Raw genomic sequence first — 18,735 nt, 5'->3', positions numbered from 1 at the left:
TGAAAAGTTCTGTATGAGTGTTCAGGGTATTTAAAGGAATACTCTGTTTTTCAACTTGTATCTCCATGTCTTTATTGGTGGGAGAAATCATCAGTCCATGGTGCTATACGTCCATCATCGCTCTCTCTGTATCAAAAGCCCCACAGGTTGTCAGCATGTTGACATAATTGCTCAGAAATCTGAAACTGTAGCCATTCTCTCCTCTACCACTAGGGGCCACTTGGGACAATGGCCTCGAGAACTGCTTGAAAGCAAAGGCCTTGCAGTTAATTCTTGGTGTTGTAGGATCAACAACGGTTATTTGTATTTTCACAGCCTATGTCAAATTAAAAAATATATGTTTTTGCATCGATTGACACCACACAGTTGATTTAATTCTACTGTATGTAGGTCTGATTTTATCGGATGATATTAGCCTATCACACTTTTTTAAACAGAAACTGTGTTTATAAATAGGCTACATAGAATATCAATATAGTATACACTGTAGGGTGTAGGCTATATAAACACATTTTCAGGCAGTTAAAAGGTCCTATATTGATATATTACGTCAACTAGGAATTTTCTTACTGCCTAAAAAATATTGTGCCTCAAAATCGGGCTCTATAGTTCTATGGGCTAAATACAATCTATGTCCAAGATCTGTGCAATGTCCACTTGTCCAGATCAGTCTTATTATGCCATCCTCCTATAATTTGACAAACCTCTGTAGTGGTGTAGTGCGTGGTGTAGTGGTGAGGCCAAAATTGGTTCTGCCCTGCTGAACATGCACCCCGCAGTGTTGATTTTGTCGACTAAATCTATGACGAAAAATGTTCGTCGACTACATTTTTCACTGACGAAAACAAAATAAAAACGTAATAAAAACTAAGCTACGATGACTAAAACTAAGACTTAATATATTGATCGTCAACAAATAAAAACTAGACTAAAATGTTAGTGAGGGACTAGTGCAGAAGAGATCCAGTAGAACTAAAAGACAAGTCATTTGGTTTGGTTGCGCTCGGGTGTTGCGCTCTGAAAATAGCAGATCTACAAGCTCACAACGCGCCGCGCTGCGACGCGTTGTGAGCTTGTACTGTAGATCGGCTATTTTCAGCATGCAACCAAGTGTAATATCAGCCATTACGACAGCATCAAGGCACCGCCAAAATACATTTTAGTCGACTAAATCAACTGCAGATTTTGTGATATAATCTTATGATATTTAGTCGACTAAAACTAGACGAAAACTGAAACATTTCAGATGACTGAAATATGACTAAAACTAAATGGAATTTTATTCATTAGACTATGAATAATATATAATAGTGTTCTTTGGAGTGCCCGGCCATGCCGGATGCACACTACAGTGGAGCAATTCTCCACAGCGATGGGCAGGAACTTCTGCACCACCCGAACGCCGTATCACCCATCTCCTAAATATCTCGTGAATACCGCATACATCATAAATTACAAACCAAGGACTAAAACACTCCGTGTTAGCTTGTCCAGTTTAGATCTTATGTCTAAAATCCACTGCAAGGCATCCAGGAGAAACAGTGCATGTAGAAATCGCTTGATACCAGAGTCTTCCCCGAATGTTGCTATTAATTCAAGGCTAAGATCAGAGCGTTTCTTTGAGGGTTACTCACCTTAGATACGTGGCGCAAGTTACTGTACATGAGAAACAGTCTGTTATCAGGGCACCACTAGTCAAGCATGCAGTTAGTTCACATCAACCACACCTGCTGAAATATTTGGGAAGAGACAGATGTTTGTTATAGCCGGCCAGCAAAGCAGTTAGAGGAAAGTCATTCCTTTTTTTTTGGTTCCTGTGGCTTTGTCCTGGGACTGTTTGAACTCAGAGACATGCTACAATTAGACTTGGGCAGAATCTAATGTTTTTCTCACCTTCATAACTTCATTTCACATGGGGTATATGGTATATGATGGTATTTGCGTAAAAAAAGCCTACAATGCTGTGCGTCTGTCGGTTAAATGGAAAGAGGAGCATTTGTATTTTTGATGGCATTGCAAATGATACCATCGGGATGTCTAAATACCCTGATATACCGTAATACCGTGATACCGCCCAAGCCTATAGCTACAATACTGACAAGATGCATAATGAATGACATAAGCTTCATATGCCAAAACCATATGAGAGCTTACCTTGGATGACAACATACATTCACAACTCCTGTGTTTGGACTGGGGGAGAAAGAAGAGAAGATGTTAACACAATGTTTACATGAAGGAGTTATATGTGCCTTCCAGGGAGTACTGTCAGGGTTATTGCTGAACTCTTTTACATGAGGAGTTATAACCACATCTCAGGAGGTAGAGTAGCCGTCCGGTTCGATTTCCCGGCGCCTCCCATGGCTTCCTGTCAAAGTGGCCTTGAGCAAGACGCTGCTGAACCATAACTGCTCCAGCTGAGCAGGTCGGTTGCCTTGCAATGGTTGCCTCCACCATTGATGTGTAGGTGTGTGCGTGAATGGGTGAATTTAACACAGATTTAGCTTTGGCGAATGGGGCTATAGAAATGCAGACCATTTACGCTGGCATCTAGTGAATTTAAGATGGAGTTATAACATAATTTACCCCACACGGAAACCAAATACAAATTATGCTTTCTTATGCCTACTGTATATAGTTTTGTGTTGTCTCAGACCTCTTGTGTATGTGTGTGATGTGCAGTGACAAAGTGTGTGACACTGTGTAGGTAATGACAGAGAAGTGTCTGGATGTGATGAGACATGCTGCGATAGACTCCATTTCTTTTTCACAAGTGAAACACATCTTGAGGAACTTGTGGGTGAAGTTAATTTGTGTGCACTGCACACAAATGAATGGATTATTGTGTCAAATTGTCATATAAGGCCAGGTACTACAGGCAAATGTAATTTATTTTGATATGTTGCTTCCAAAACATGTAAAATTCAATAACATGCACACGTTTACTAGCAATAACAGATATAAATAATATTAAATAAATTCTTATGATTTTATACATTTGCCAACTAAATGACTAGTTGATTTTCTGAAAATTACATTTTGTACAACAACGCCTGCCTCATAATAATTAGCTACATAATTCTACATTTCGCTAACCTCTTGGGTTACCTATCATTTTTCAAGGGGGGTTTAATGTTTTTTGTCATTTTCATTACATGTGGTATTATGTCTAACAAAATAGGCAACAATCTTGTTTTTAACATGTGTAAAGACTAGTATTTAACACATTTAAATGAAAGAACAATATTTTGACAAATGCCTCAGTAGATTACCATCCAATTAGTTATTGATTACATTACAACAAGCCAAAAAGTTCATCTACCAAAGAAGGTAAAAGTGACCTTTTTCATCATTTAAATGATTGTGTACTATTTTTAAACATTTCAATCTCACAGAAATACAGGACTTGTTGGCCTATTTACCTGTAGTACCTCCCCTTATAATTATGAAAAGTTCCCAGATACTTACATGTCCAATGCCAATGTTTATGGTCAGGCCTATACTGGAGAACACAGCTCACTACTGTAGGCTGGGGCTGGTTTCACAAAATGTTTCTTACACAGTTACTAGGGATTGATTTAAACCAGGAATGTCTTTAAACACAAGAAAGTAAAAATTCAGAACGCATGTGAGGGAATTACTGCAGTAGTTCTCAAAGTAGGGCCTCCAGGGGTCCTTAAGGTGGTTCCAGGGGGTCCCCAGAAAAAAAAGCATCCGTAATCTGTAATCCTATATACATAGAACTTTTGAAAATAGCCGATTTACAAGCTCACATTACGTTGCATCGCGACACCTTGTGAGCTTGTAGATCAGCCATTTTCAAGAAAAATATATAACACTTTAACAACACATATCCTGCATGGAGTCCCTGGCACAAACAAAAATCAGACAGGAGTCCACAGCCAAATTTGGGGGTCCTTGACATGAAAATGTGACTCTATTACTGGGGTCATCGATTGGAAATGTAAGACAGTGGTTCTCAAACTTTTTCGTGTCAAGGACCCCCAGAATGATATTTATTTGGCTGCGGACCCCCATCTCAAAATATTTTGTTCCAGGGACCACCCCCAGAAGCAAAGGTTTGAGTTACAAATGTTCGCTTAAAAAAATATATAGATTCAAAGATTTGCACAGATTTTCACGTTTTTTCAAGAATAGCAGATCTACAAGCTCATAGCGTGGCACTCTGTGCCGCACTAACGAGCTTGTAGATCTGCTATTTTTTAACAGCCCAAAGTATAAAATATAGTTAAAGTGGTTAAAATGATTGTGTAGCTATATAAACACATTTTTCTGGGGACCCCCTGGTATCCGCCCCAAGGACCCCTGGGAACCAATGCTGTATACACTGGCAGACGTGTGAGAAGGCTTTTTGGGGAAACCAGCCCCTCTCATCCAGAGAGACACCACCTCCTCCTCCTCCTCGTATACCACAAGAGAAGAACAAATCAAAGCGACACACTTCCCAATCAACACTGACCTTTGACCTCCAGCTTGCAGTCCACCTGCGCCTCCCCCAGGTCGTTGATGGCCTTGCAGGTGTAGACGCCCCCGTCGTAGGGACTGGGCTTCCTGATCTCCAGGGTGCACACCCCCTGGTTGCTGAACATGCGGTAGCGAGGGTCATCAATGATCATGATCTTGTTCTTCATCCAGATCACTTTAGGCTGGAGGCACAGACAATAAGACACAGATTCAGGGACGTGCACAGATTTCTTTTTCAGTTTACAGCAGGGGTCTTCAACAGGGGGTCCGGGACCCCTAGGGGGTCCTCAGAGTTACTACAGGGGGTCCGCCAATTCTTTATGTGATATGATTTTTCTTTTTACCATAACCACTCGAAACCTAGCATCCCTTTTCTGAGGAGAACTTTAGCCAAAAATAGCCGATCTACAAGCCGATCCTACAAGCCTATCTACAAGCCCACAACGCCTCGCAGCGCGAGGCGTTGTGGGCTTGTAGATCGGCTATTTTTGGCAAATAGGTATAGGTGTAGAGGGAAAAAAGAGCAGACCAAGTCAACAAAAAAAAGTATAATTTACTTGAGCACCTGCCCCTCAAAATGTCTGTGCACGCCACTGCACAGATTCTACAAGAGAGCTAAAAGTCGGTTTTGGATTTTTAAGTGTACAGACGGTGGTGGAAAAAGTACTCACATTGTTTGACTTAAGTAAAAGTATCAATACTGCAATGCAGAAATACTCTGTTAGAAGTAGAAAGTACAGAATTCAAAATGTACTGTATGCGTGCTCAACGCATGTTTTGCACCAGTCAGTCAGTGGTGTACATTGTCTTTCCAGTGAACGTCTTCTGCTGTTTGAGGCTGTGGGCTTGTACCTACTGTAGGTCTTACAAAGTAATGCAAACCATAGCCTGTCCACTGTGTGTTGGCATTTGTATTGTTTCTCGGGAGAGATGGATCTGTCTGAATTTAAATATTCAGTATTGATAGTTCAGTATATTTATCAGTGGTGGAAAAAGTACTCACATTTTTTTACTTAAGTAATAGTATCTATACTGCAATGTAAAAAATACTCTGTTACAAGTAAAAGTCCGTAATTAAAAATGGACTTAGTATTATAGTAAAAGCCTTGGCATCAAAATATACTTAAAGTACCAAAAGTAAAAGTACTCATTATGCAGAGTGTCCCATTTCAAGTTTTCAAATGTATACAAATCTTTTGAAAATAGCAGATCTACAAGCTCTCAATGCGTCGCGATGACGCATTGTGAGCTTGTAGATGAGCTATTTTCAAATGGCCAAAATATATATAGGGCTGAAAGTGGTTAATGTCAAAATCCTCAAAGTAACTAGTAACTAAAGTTTTCAAATAATTGTAGTGGAGTAAAAGTACAATATTTGCCTCTGAGATGTAGTGAAGTAGAAGTAACAATATTGGAAATTGGAAAAACTCAAGTAAAGTACAAATACCTCAAAATGGTATTTAAGTACAGTAGATGTAAATATACTTAGTTACTTTCCACCACTGATATTTTTGTATGTAATAATGGTGACAGGCCTGCCCCTGGGTTCTACCTGTGGTCTTGTCACCTACATTTGGGTTCCATCTCTGTCACCTTACCCGTGGGTTGGCACGAACGGCGCAGTTAAGTGTGGTGTTGTAGCCGGCGATTGCAAAAGTGTTGATGAGCGGCTGGGTGAACTTGGGAGGCTCTTTGAAGTCGTGGTCGGTGTACTCTGGTATTTTGAGCTTCATGCCTGCGAAGGGAAGGATAGAGGAAGGGGGTTGTGCTGCATGATACGTGCGCTTGGCTAGAAGTATCATGGACAAGGAATGTCCCATGTGATGAGAGAAAGACAACGGTGCTTTATTTATCATCAGTTGAGACAGTGACATCATAACTAGGGGTGGGAATCACCGGGGACCTCGCGATTCTTTGGCCACGGTTGGATAAGATCACGATTCTTCGATATGTCATGCTTCTGCGATTCATCTTTCAAAAACAATTGCCATGATATAAAAACTTAAAGGACGACTTCACCCATTTTCAATATAATTGGTCCTCACTAATGTTCATGATAATATGCCACCATTTGTGTCTACTACTCAGTGTCTCAGAGGAGGGCTGTGGACATTTCAGAAACCTGTCTACCAGTGACGTCATCAACGGGGAATCCAAGCTAATAGAAGCTACATACTTTCTATTCCTGGAAAGCTAGCATGCTATAATAGAAGCCATTGTTCTTGCGTTAATGAAATAAAAAATAAAACATTGAAATCTTGATAGATGGATTTCTGAAGTGTCCACAGCCCTCCTATGAGACACAGACTGAGCAAAAAAAATGTCACCATTTTATCTGGAGCATTAGTGAGGGTCTATTATATGTAGATAGGTTGAAAATGGGTGAAGTCATCCTTTAAATCAATACATTTGGCTTTATTTTATTTGTAAGTGTATTTAGAGCAACAAATTAAACATTAAACTTGTTTACTTGATCACTATCAATTTAAGTTCATTAAAAATGTATCAAATTAAAAACGTTATTGTTTAAAAATGATTAAATATTGTGCTCTCTGCTGAGCTATAAACTGAAGTTCATGTAGAGTTGGCCAGAATGTCAATGTCTAAAGAATTGCCATTCTTAATCGATACAGGTTGAGACAAACAGAATTGTGATCTTATGCTAAATCGATTCATTCCTCCACCCCTAATAATCATACAAGGAGCTGTCAGTCATATGTGAACACTAGAAAAGCCACAATCATGACATTTTAGTTGTTTAGTTATATTCAAAGATTTGCAAAAATGTTCAAGATAAAAAAAGGGCAGATCTACAAGCTCATAGCTTGTAGATCTACTATTTTCGAATAACCAAAGAAATCTTAAAATGACACAGATGCGTTCCCGGATTGAATGGGTTAAACCCTATTCACTTCAGTTAGTTATGGACCGTTAACTGTTATGGGACAGACAGGTCATACTGCCATGGGACTGACACTAGGTAATGCTGGGACAGACGGGACACAATGCCATTAGACACTGACAGACGGGAATGCTGTGAGACAGACAGGACATACAGTATATACCTTCTTTAACGATGAGGGCGCTGTCCTTGGTCTGAGTTGCACACTCACTGAGTCCAACCATGTTCTCAGAGTAGATCCTGAAGAAGTACTCGTTGCCCACCACCAGCTCTGTGATGGTGATGCATGTGCGATGGTAGTGCTCGATGCACGTGTACCACTCCTGTGACGCAGATCAAATGGAATATGGTGATAATATGGCAATACATTGTAGAGATTATAAATTTAAGGGGGGTCAACCGATATGTTTTTTTCCAGGGTGGACTGGATACCATATGATACAGATTAGGAATATGACTGAGGGGAACAGCCAATATTTTGTAAATGAACATACATAAAGTATGTTTGATTTAAAAAACAACCACATTTGAACTAGCCTGTGATCAATACCTTTTTGGGGTGTGTGATCCGGTGTGGAGCGGAAGCAACCCTATATGCCTCACCCCGAAATAACTCCGACCGTGATCAAGGAAATTGAAATTTTAGGGCCTACCTGATAAAATCCTTGATGCGGCGTAGTTTAGCTTATTTTTAAAATACAAAATAAATATAAATGTGAGTGTACTTTCCGGAGACTATTTAGCCTAGTCTACCGTTGTAATCGATTCAGCATTTAAATTGGGGAACGAAAACAAAGCGGCTCCGCAAAACCGGAAGCAGCGAAAACCGGAAGCCGGAAGCTATTTCTTTTTTTTCTCTTTTTTTTTGACGTGGCCTAGACCAGATCACACGGGCCATATAATAACGAATACCAGGCTTTCCTCCGAGGTGGAAAGACTGGTGATGCGAGGTTACGTTTGAACTAGATTAAAACATGTGTTGATTGGTCAACCTAGTCTCATATAAAGTGAACAGATTCTTGGCCTCAGGTTATCAAAATCAAAAATGCTTTTTCATTGGCTGAAAATGAATCCTCCCCCTGAGTCCCTCTGCATTTACTGTCCATCTATTTAGCCACTGTTGCCAACTTTGTCTTTGGATTCAACAACTTTTCAGAGCCCTTTTGGTGACTTTATTTCATGCAATTTCTGCTCCTCTCTGCTCTCGTTACGTCTCTCCAGCTCACAGCTGTAGATAGAGAGACGGCTTTGGCCAGCTGGCATTTTGCCCAGCACTCCTTCCAAGTCCTTACATTGTAGACGAACTTGGGATACAGTATCTCACAGTATTTGTGTCAGGTTGAAGGACATAGCCTATCTAGTGATGTCTAGGGCTGATCACAGTCATCAGATATGTCAAGCAGGTTGTCAGCAGGTTTCCTAGTAGCCTCTCGTGGCCAGACAATTACACACTGAGGCAATGTTCTTTTTGCAATGGCAGATTCGTCTGGAACCAGGCTAGTTTCCTACCATGGTCTTCTTGTCTGCTTTCTGAATGGTGTAGCCCGTTATGGGGCAATTGCCGCTGTCTTTTGGGGGAGTCCAGTCCAGAGCTACGTTTGTTCCCCAAGTCTCTTCAATCTTCACACACTGGGGAGGTCCAGGCAGGTCTAACAACCATTTAAAAGACATTATACAAACCGTTTTGACTTGCACAATGAATTATTTTATCTTATGGCTCTTTTCGACTACAAGAACTAAGCGAACCGTGCTGTGAGACGTACTTCATGGGTTCTTTGTTTCCATGCACTACGGCTCGGTTTCAGAACCTAATTTGGGCCCTGCTCAGAACTCAGAAGTCAAAAATAGCCGATCCACAAGCTCGTCGAGTTCTCACTTTTCTTGTTATGAGTTTATATTAAAAACATTTTTTTCATACCTCCCTCTTCAAGGGTGTTTCTGGTTTAAATGTCAACATAAACAAAAGACCATCACAGAACCTTATGGGTTCTGGAAGGTTTCTGGTTATGGAAGGTTCTGGGTTACCCTTCATAGTCGGAAAAGAGCCATTAGTAAGTGGTAGGGGCTGTACCCCTTCACTTACCTACTATCTGAATATCAAGGATGGCCGTGTCATTGTGGTTCTCCACCTGCACCAACATTTCGTACTTCCCAGAGTGGCTGCGTTCTACCTTACGGATGAAAATGATGCTGTCGCAGTCGGTGTTACGGATGCTGACGTGTGCCGGGTCGATGGGCTGCCCTTCTTTCAGCCAGGTCACCTTCGGCCTGGGTTTGCCCTAGACGACATGCAGAGAGAGCGTGGCACCGGTTCAGTCGTCAGTGCAGAATGAACGGTTGCCATCTTGGGCGGCAATGACTGCCTCCTCTAATAGCCTTACCAGAAATGGTACCACAAGGTTGACTGCTTCTCCAACTTTACGAGTGTACGTCTGCTTCAGGTGTCGCGGGATGCGAATCTTGGGTGGTTCTGAAGGGGAGAGGGTGTAAGGGAAGTGATTGTCATTATTTTTGTTCAAACAGGACAGCAGAGAGACTTTAAAACTGAGCAGAGAGAGGGGGGAAGCATGCAACAGTTCTTCAGTTATAGAATCGACATGATATCTACACAAAAGATATTGCAAAAGACATCAACAATGTTAGACCATTTTTTTCTAAAATACTTGACTGTCCTTGCGGGACAGCTCATAACAACAATGGTGGCCGTAATGTTAGCGGGTAGAATTGATGTTGCTACTGAAGAGGTTTCGAAAAGACTCCTAATGAAGGGAAATGAAACTCAGAAAAAATCAGTGGTGACGTCGTTCAGTGCTCACCGATAACCTCTTTGACAAGGATGGAGTGCTGAAGCGTCCGCGGAGAGCTGGCTCCAGCTGCGTTCAAGGCGCTCACACGGACCAGGATCTTGGCCCCCGCAGGGAGACCAGTGATGGTGAACTTGGTCTTATCTGTCAGTATCGAATTGGACACGATCCAGTCATCAGCTGTTGGGGGGAAGAGAGTGACTCAACTGAATGTGAGGCTCAGTGCAGAGACAAACATTTTTGTGGCAAATACAAAATACACATTTAGTCTTCCATAGATGGACTGTACTCTACTGCAGTGGTTTTCAAACTTTTTAATGTCAAGGACCCCCAAATTGACACTTATTAGCCCGCGAACCCCCATTTGAATAGACATGCCAGGGATCCCCATGCACCTATAGGATCAGTAACACTGCACCCACGTCTTGTTTCAGAGCCATGCCGCAAGCATAGAAACAATCAAATCTGTTCAGAGGCGGGTAATGATCAAATCATTGGAAACTTTTCATGTCCAAAACGGTTCTTTTTTTATTATAATTTTTTTAAACATTTTTAAAATAGTGAAAATAGCCGATCTACAAACTCACAACACGTTGCATCCCGACGTGTTGTGAGCTTGTAGATCAGCTATTTTCACTACTTTTGAGCGACACTGATAATTTATGGGGAAAAAACATAAATCCCGACAGCAACAAAATGATGAAACATGAAATGCTGGTAGTAGGCGTGTCTCACTTCCTTCGACGCAGTACTCCACGAGGTATCCGTCCAGACCCGCCGCTCCGATGGTGTCGGGGGGACGCCACTTCATGGTCACTGTGTTGTCCGTCACATCGTCCACCACCAGCATGGTGGGCTCACTGGTTACGGCTGATATATATATATAATATATGTCCAAAACAAACCTTTTTTATTATCATTTTAAAAACATTTTAAAATAGTGAAAATAGCCGATCGACAAGCTGACACAATGCGTTGCGGTGAGCTTGTAGCTCTGCTATTTTCACTACTTCGGTGCAACAATTAATTTATGAAAAAACAGAAAGATTTCATGGAGATATGAGGTTTCTGCCTGATAGGCTATTATACTATACTGTAATGTAAAGCCATTACTATAGTGTGTTATGGTGAAGTGAGCAGTCTATCTCTCTCTCTCTCTGTGTGAGAGGTATGTGTTCAATCTGCTCATCAGATCTCATTAGGGCTGGCTCGTGCTGTCTATTCTTGTATTGAGGAATCGTATTTTTACTTCTCCCCAATGCTCCCCGACAGTGCCTGCCTGATCTCCTAAACCTCTAATCCGGAGATGATTTGGCAGCCATTATAAAGGCATATTTAATATCTTCCAAAGCTCCTGCGTGTCCAGTGGAGGTCACAGCGCTTTTAGGAGTGTGTGTGTGTGTGTGTGGGGGGGGGGCATGCGGTCCGGGGGGCTAACAGCTGCTCCGGGGGGTCCCCAAGGGTAGACACATGCAACCAGTGTCAAGGGCCCACACTTTTAATGTTTGGCTTCATTAATACAAAACAGTGGGACGGATAAACCTTATGTTGTCTTGCGTAAGCACCCTAATGCTTTACTGGGCACATCGGTAGCATAACGTTGTGTTGACCGCGCCGAAAACAGCTGATGTTCAAGCTCACAACGTGTCGCGGGTGCCACGCGTCGTGAGCTTGTACATCGGCGCTATTTTCCATGTGCGTGCGTTGCAGGCATACGATGTATAAATCGAGCTTAACGGTGCAGGGTCGAAAGGGCCAGTGGGTTCACATAGCTGGGGGTGAAATCAAGTAGGCAGATGGGTAGTCTCGCGTAGCCAGACAACTATTCCACAATCTCCGAATGCTATACTGGAACTACACCTCCCGAAAGCAGAGAAAGGAAGCTTTGTCATTTACTTTCACGAAAATATATTTTAAAATATATTTGAATTTCTATTTCTGATTTCTATATAGGCTTCGATTATTTTGATCTACATTGGGACGTGGGACAGAATGTGCGCGACTGCAAAGACGAAACGGAAGCGGAGAGAAGGCGACATCCGCTTTACTCCAGGTTAATTTTTCAAAGCTTCCGTTGCACAGGCTGTATGACCGAAGCATTCGAAAATTGTGGGAGTCAACAGTCTACTGCTCGATTGACTAGCAGGTGGGTGTTTGACTCACCGAGGGGAATGAAGGCTTTGGACGGCTCGCTGGGCTTGGACACGCCGATGGCGTTGACGGCGAAGATCCGCACTTCGTACGGCACTCCCTCAATCATCTTCTTGGGATCGAACGTGATTTCTTTGATCAGGTCAAAGTTCAGCCTCATCCATCTGGAGCTCTGCTTCTTTTTTCTCTCGACAAAGTAGCCTCGATTGGGAACGAAGATTAAAGGGGATGTTGCTTTGGTTTAGTTGTTTTTTACCTGGGCCTTTTACCTTATTTGTAGATTCTTTGGACTGCAAACGAAGGGTGGGCTTTTAAATTTGTTTCGCGAAACGTCCGGAGGGGCAAGCCAGTTATTCAAATATTTTTGTTTGTTTGTTTGTTTATTTGATGTTGTTTTTACTGACAGATGAATATAGACATTTGCCTGTTTTAGGAACATCATAATTATTATAATGGCATAATTTGAATTGCCCCTCGAAAAACGTTCCGGAGGTGAATAAATGCACCAATTCTAATACCATTTACTTACAATCAAATCAATGAATAATAATAAATAAAATAAAGTTGGATTTGATTTGATTTGATACACCCACCCTTCATTTGTGGTCGACCACACAATCTAAAAATGCAGCATGCAACGGTTATGTGTAACTTCATCAAGAGCTGTCTTATTAAATATTTACCTAATATTGGTGAGCCCCCGTCATAGAGCGGAGGTTCCCACGTCATGGAACACCAGTCACCTCCCACCACGGGTACCAGGGGGGCTTCAGGGGGGTCTGGGATGTCTACACACAACATAAGTACAGTCCAATGACGTCCACCTGTCCGCTTTAAGCCTTTAAGACCTTTCAAGATTTAAAAAAAATAGCAGATCTACAAGCTCGTAGCGCGGCACTCGGTGCCGCGCTATGAGCTTGTATATCTGCTATTTTTCAATAGCCAAAGAAATCTAAAGTGACACAGATGCGTTCCAGCCTCTTAATGGGTTAAAGAAGTGACAACCAAACTTTTTTGCTCGAGTCGAGACCCAAAGGAGAAATTCGATGTCTCCCCGGCCGGGACTCAAACTAGTGAAAATAGCTGATCTACAAGTTCACAACGGATCTGCGTACGACGCCGTACGTCTGCTATTTTCACTACTTCTAAAAAGTTTTCTTTTTTATGGATTCTTAAAAAAAAAAAACATTATCATTATGCTTTAGTTTTTTCCCTTTTAAAATAATTAAACAAATTGTTTCTAAAAATGGGTCCGCGACCCAAAAATGGGTCCCTATGCAAGATGAAGAGTGAAGACCCATGTTTGGAAGTGTGTCTTACCCACAACCTTGACCTTGACAGCAGCTGTGGCCTCTCCAGCCTCGTTCTGAAGGACTATCTTGTAGTTGCCCGTGTCCTCCCTCTCCGTCACATCGATGGTCAGGCTGGTCTGGTCTCCATATGTCTCAGCGCGCACGTGATGCCCTGAGTCCAGGATGACCTAAGAACGGGCCGGCGGACGTGTTCAAGTTCATTGGCGCTGCGTGAGGCAGCTAGCTGCCTTTTCCAGAATCTCTGTGTGTTTTAGCTTTTTTTTTTGCATCACATTATGCTGCTGTAACACCTTAATTTCCCCTCGAGGATTAATAGCGTATCTCAGCTCATCGTCACGATTCTCAAAATCCACAATTTGATTCGACATTTTTTATTTAAACCTTATATTAAAAAAAAGATAATTCTAATCATGGTGGCTTTTGTAGGTTTTGGAAACTCAAGCTCTTGATCTAAGACCAAAGCACACTCACCCTCTCTCCTTTCATCCACACCACCCTGGGTGCTGGTTCTCCACTGATGGGGATCTCCAGGCGCAGCTTGTTTCCGGCCACGATCACCACCGTGTTGTCTGGGAAGTTCAGGCTGTCTAAGAACACCTTTGGAGGGTCTGTGGGCAAAAGATAGGCTTAGCAATACTGGATGGTGCACAATATGGTGTAAAACAGGGGTTCCTTATATTAGCGTTGATTTCGTCGACTAGTAAAAATATTTCAGGTGACTAAAATATGACTAAAACTAAATGAAATTTTATTCAAAAGAATATGACTAAAACTAAATCAAAAAGTTGCTGTCAACACTGCCAACACTGCCCTATATAACCCTGTTTTGGAAACACTGGTGTAAAAGATGCAGTTTGTAACGATAGTTCCCATACCAATGATGTGAACTTTGCAGGAGAGGCTCTGTGAGTATCCCTCAGGTACAAACGTGTAATCTCCCGCATCGTGAAGCGAGGTCTGCTCGATTTCAAGCCGGTGGTTCCTGGAGAGAGAAGATAGTCGTGGTATATACACACCTATTTATTTAGCGCCACTGGGCGTACAACAATCATTTCAAGATGTCAAGCTTTTGTACACAAATACACATAAGATATAGCACATATTTCCCCCCCGCACTATGCTGATCTCACATCAGAAGTAGAACAATGGGATTTAGGTTAAATCTGCAAAGTTTCCCTTTAATCACTGTTGCAGTCTCACATTACTTTATAGGCCGACATTTAACAAAGGAAAGTAATGTCATTCCAGGTCCTTAAATGAACTATAAGAATGTGTTCCTCATAAAGTTACGTTATCAACCAGTTGGGAGGCAGGAACCACAGACTAGATCAGTGTTTCCCAAACAATGGGTCGGGACCCTTTTTTATGGGTCGCAAGTATATATTCCTTTTTTTTCTCCGCTTTGTGATGCGTTGTGAACTTGTAGATTGGCTATTTTCACTATTTCAGTCAGATAACTCACGAATAGATTGAACCAATATTATAGGCCGAATATATATTGAACAAATATATAGAATGAGAATACAAGTGTGGATGTAATGTTTTATCTTGGCGTTCAGGCTCTGCTATATTTTTCTCCCTGCTCAGCACAATTTAGACAACCAACATTAACCATTAAGAGCAGGGAGATAGATATATAATAACAACCCCCATGGAGAACAGACCAATAGCAGAGCCCACTGGTGGTGCTGGGGTGGTGGTGGGAGCAAACGCCGCATGACAACAACCATAACACACAAGCGGAAGGAACGCAAACTTTAGGTGAGCTTAAATAACCCGCCCAATTGGACAGCTAGCTGATTGCCACGTCAGTGAATGACGTATGGGTCTTGCATGACGCTGTATACAGCCACATATTAATGAGCATATATGTAACCTCTCAAGTGTATGCTGCCTGAACTAACTCGCAGGCTACGTATCATTTTTTAAATAGTGCTTCATAATGTGTTTTTTTATGTTTGGGTCAGGGTGAGCTCCCAAATGGGTCTCGAGCGGAAAAGTTTGGGAACCCCTGAACTAGACGACACTACACAGTCAAATCAGAGTCGGACACTGTGGATTTTGTGTGGAGAGAAAGGTCATACTTGTTTCTGTGTGTGATGTTGATGCGGTCGTTGGGCTGGATCAGTTGTCCGTTGCGGTACCAGCGGCCCGGGACGTTTCCTGGGTAGATCTCACAGTGCATCTTGAGCGGCTGGCCCAGCATCACAGTCATAGGCTTCAGGTCCTGGAAAATCTTCAGTGGTTTCACTACACCAGACGAAAGTATGAGAGAGAGCGAGAGAGTGAGCGAGTGAGTGAGTGAGTGAGTGAGTGAGTGCGTGCGTGCGTGCATGCGTGCGTGTGTGAAATGGGCTGGTTAAAATCAAAGCAGTATGTAAACAGGGCATAATTAAGACCAGTGGTGGAAAAAGTACTCAAATTCTTTACTTAAGTAAAAGTACCAATACTGCAATATAAAAATACGTAAAAGTCCAGAATTCAAAATTGACTTGAGTAAAATGTACTTAAAGTACCAAAAGTAAAAGTACTAAATATTTGAAAATATCAGATCTACAAGCTCACAACGCGTCGCGATGCGACGCGTTGTGAGCTTGTAGATCTGATATTTTCAAATAGCCTAGGTATAAAATAGGGTTAAAGTGGTTAATGTATGTTTCATTATATCATAATTTATATCTGAAAAGTAACTAGTAGCTAAAGTTTTCAAATAAATGTAGTGGAGTAAAAGTACAATATTTGCCTCTGAGATGTAGTGGAGTAGGAGTAAAAGTATTGGAAATTGGAAATACTCAAGTAAAGTACAAATACCTCAAAATTGTACTTAAGTACAGTACTTTAGTAAATAGTAATTAGTTACTTTCCACCACTGATTAAGACCTACAGTAAAGGGCCGTCCACACCTTTATTAAACCTGTGATGTCACAATAAAGTTGATTTCTGATTCAGAATTTACAGATATAACATTCTTGGTGTGGACGAGCATTATGTGCAAAAAGAGACAGAGCGGTATTGATGCTACATACGGTCCACTTGGACACGAGTCTCAGAGGTTCCTCCGGTGGCCATGAGGGAGTAATTTCCCGTGTCCTCCTTGCTGGCATCGTCTATGATCAGGTAGTGCTTGGTTCCCTCACACTTCACACGGTAGCGGGAACGCACGCCTGTCGGAACCTCAACTCCATTCTTCATCCTGATGGTTGTTGTTGGGTTCATGAGCACATTCACTATACTCACATAAACCACTTACATTACTCACAGTACATGGTGGGGAAGTAACTGGTGTGGTGGTGTTTACCGGCAGAAACACATTGGCCTCTCTCTGTATTTTGGTGTTTTCACGGTTTGTTTTGGTTGCCCAAAAACATCCCCGTCTACCAAAACAAACAGTTCCAGGCACTCCCAGCTGAGAGGAGACCAAGGGGCAGGTGTGTGTGTGTGTGTGTGTGTGGGGGGGGTAATAATACTGAAGCTTCTATTAGTCCTACCATTTCACTTGAGCTCCTTCTTCTGACACTTCACACTCCAGCTCAATCCTCTCGTTCACTGTGGTCTTCACAGGCTCAATGTCTTTGACGATCTTCACCGGCAGCTCTGCACAATGCAGACCAAAGAGGTTAGAGGAATGCAAGAGGAACTATACGGTCGGGTACATGTACAAAAATAATAATAATAATATAGTGGAAAACGTCATATATTGTAGATCCATGACACAAATCAAACCTGCATAGCAAATTAGCAATTGAACACAGGCCTGTCACAATTATGACATCATCGTCTAATCGCAATTATTTGACGTAATCGCAATTATCTTTGCATAATCGTCATAATCGTTTCGTTGATTTTTTTTTCAAAAAATAGCAAAAATAGCTGATCTACAAGCTTACAACACGTCACAAAGTGACGTGTTGTAAGTTTGTAGATCAGCTATTTCCGCAATTTTAAAACATTTTTTATATAAAATTATTAAATGTGTCAGTAATTTCTTTGTATATTTAAGTTATTTGTAATATCTGGCCAGTGCAGTTTGTGATTATGAAGCAAATCAAAAAAACTGAAATCTAAAAAAAGAACTTGTATTTGTGTTTCAATGTTCAATGCCAAAAACACAACTCAATCGTTAAGCGTAAATATTTATGTGACAATTAATCGTCGACTTAAATTTGTAATCGTGACAGCCCTGTTCGCACATAACAGACTAATTAGTGTTTGTACCTTTAACAAACAGCTCGGTGGTACACTTCTCGTCTCCAGCGCATACGGTGTAGGCGGCGTCATCGTTCAGTGAGCAGTTGTTGATGATCATAATCCTCTGTGTGCCCTTGTGCTCAAATATGTACCTACAAGCGACCAGGGCAATTCACCATATTAACACGGCGGCCATTTTGTTCTTACATCACACTCGGAGGTGACGTAAGAGTGATTACGAGACTAGGCTCCTATAAACCATGTCTCGAGAAAGCAATATTTAATATTTTGTCGCTGTCGGGTAGAAACCTTGTATGTCCAAAACGGTTACTTTTCAGGAAAAGGAAAATAGAACCTGTGTTCCAATGGATCCAATGTAGTTATTATTTAGTCACAAGCTCTTGTTAATACTTTTCATTGGTTCAATATTTATAAAAGCCACAGACACACGTAAGCACTTTCAACCTGGCGTCCCTATTTTGCGCATGTCATCGTGAAACTTTTAAAAGTAAAAAAAACAACCGGAAATAGTGAAAATAGCAGATCTACTACTACTTTCAGTCAGGATTCAGAGCACACCATAGCACTGAGACGGCATTGGTGAAGGTCACAAATGACCTCCTGATTGCATCCGATAATAACCTTCTCTCTGTACTGGTTCTGTTGGACCTCAGTGCTGCATTTGATACTATTGATCACCATATTTTGTTGCAGAGACTTGAGCATCTGGTTGGCATTAAGGGTGCTGCATTGAACTGGTTTGAGTCCTATCTGTCTGACAGATTTCAATTTGTAAACGTTAACAATACACCTTCACTACGCGAAAAGGTTAAATACGGAGTCCCACAAGGCTCTGTACTTGGACCAATACTATTCACTCTATATATGCTTC

The 18,735-nt window shown here is 41.6% G+C and overlaps 1 protein-coding gene across 10 annotated transcripts in view; it reads right to left on the bottom strand.

Moving 5' to 3' along the window:
• Window positions 1-18,735, bottom strand: part of mybpc1 (myosin binding protein C1) — a 65,072-nt gene that overhangs the window by 5,995 nt on the left and 40,342 nt on the right. For 8 of the 10 annotated variants that reach the window (XM_084049405.1, XM_084049408.1, XM_084049407.1 and 5 more), the window contains 17 exons: window positions 17,871-17,995; window positions 17,144-17,249; window positions 16,682-16,848; window positions 15,740-15,905; window positions 14,531-14,637; window positions 14,127-14,263; window positions 13,663-13,822; window positions 13,026-13,130; window positions 12,355-12,543; window positions 10,927-11,061; window positions 10,204-10,371; window positions 9,769-9,857; window positions 9,471-9,666; window positions 8,897-9,036; window positions 7,551-7,710; window positions 6,084-6,220; window positions 4,481-4,667 (listed from right to left, as the gene is read on the bottom strand). In XM_084049405.1, the coding sequence (XP_083905531.1) occupies window positions 4,481-4,667; window positions 6,084-6,220; window positions 7,551-7,710; window positions 8,897-9,036; window positions 9,471-9,666; window positions 9,769-9,857; window positions 10,204-10,371; window positions 10,927-11,061; window positions 12,355-12,543; window positions 13,026-13,130; window positions 13,663-13,822; window positions 14,127-14,263; window positions 14,531-14,637; window positions 15,740-15,905; window positions 16,682-16,848; window positions 17,144-17,249; window positions 17,871-17,995 (2,474 nt within the window). Of the gene's footprint in view, window positions 1-2,154; window positions 2,194-4,480; window positions 4,668-6,083; window positions 6,221-7,550; window positions 7,711-8,896; window positions 9,037-9,470; window positions 9,667-9,768; window positions 9,858-10,203; window positions 10,372-10,926; window positions 11,062-12,354; window positions 12,544-13,025; window positions 13,131-13,662; window positions 13,823-14,126; window positions 14,264-14,530; window positions 14,638-15,739; window positions 15,906-16,681; window positions 16,849-17,143; window positions 17,250-17,870; window positions 17,996-18,735 lie in introns of all 10 variants that reach the window. The other 2 variants (XM_084049410.1, XM_084049411.1) reach the window with 2 other exon arrangements.

This window comes from Gymnoscopelus microlampas (assembly GCF_963454915.1).
Source record: "Gymnoscopelus microlampas genome assembly, chromosome: 23".
Classification (NCBI taxonomy): domain Eukaryota; kingdom Metazoa; phylum Chordata; class Actinopteri; order Myctophiformes; family Myctophidae; genus Gymnoscopelus; species Gymnoscopelus microlampas.
This window is presented reverse-complemented; position numbering and strand designations above follow the sequence as displayed.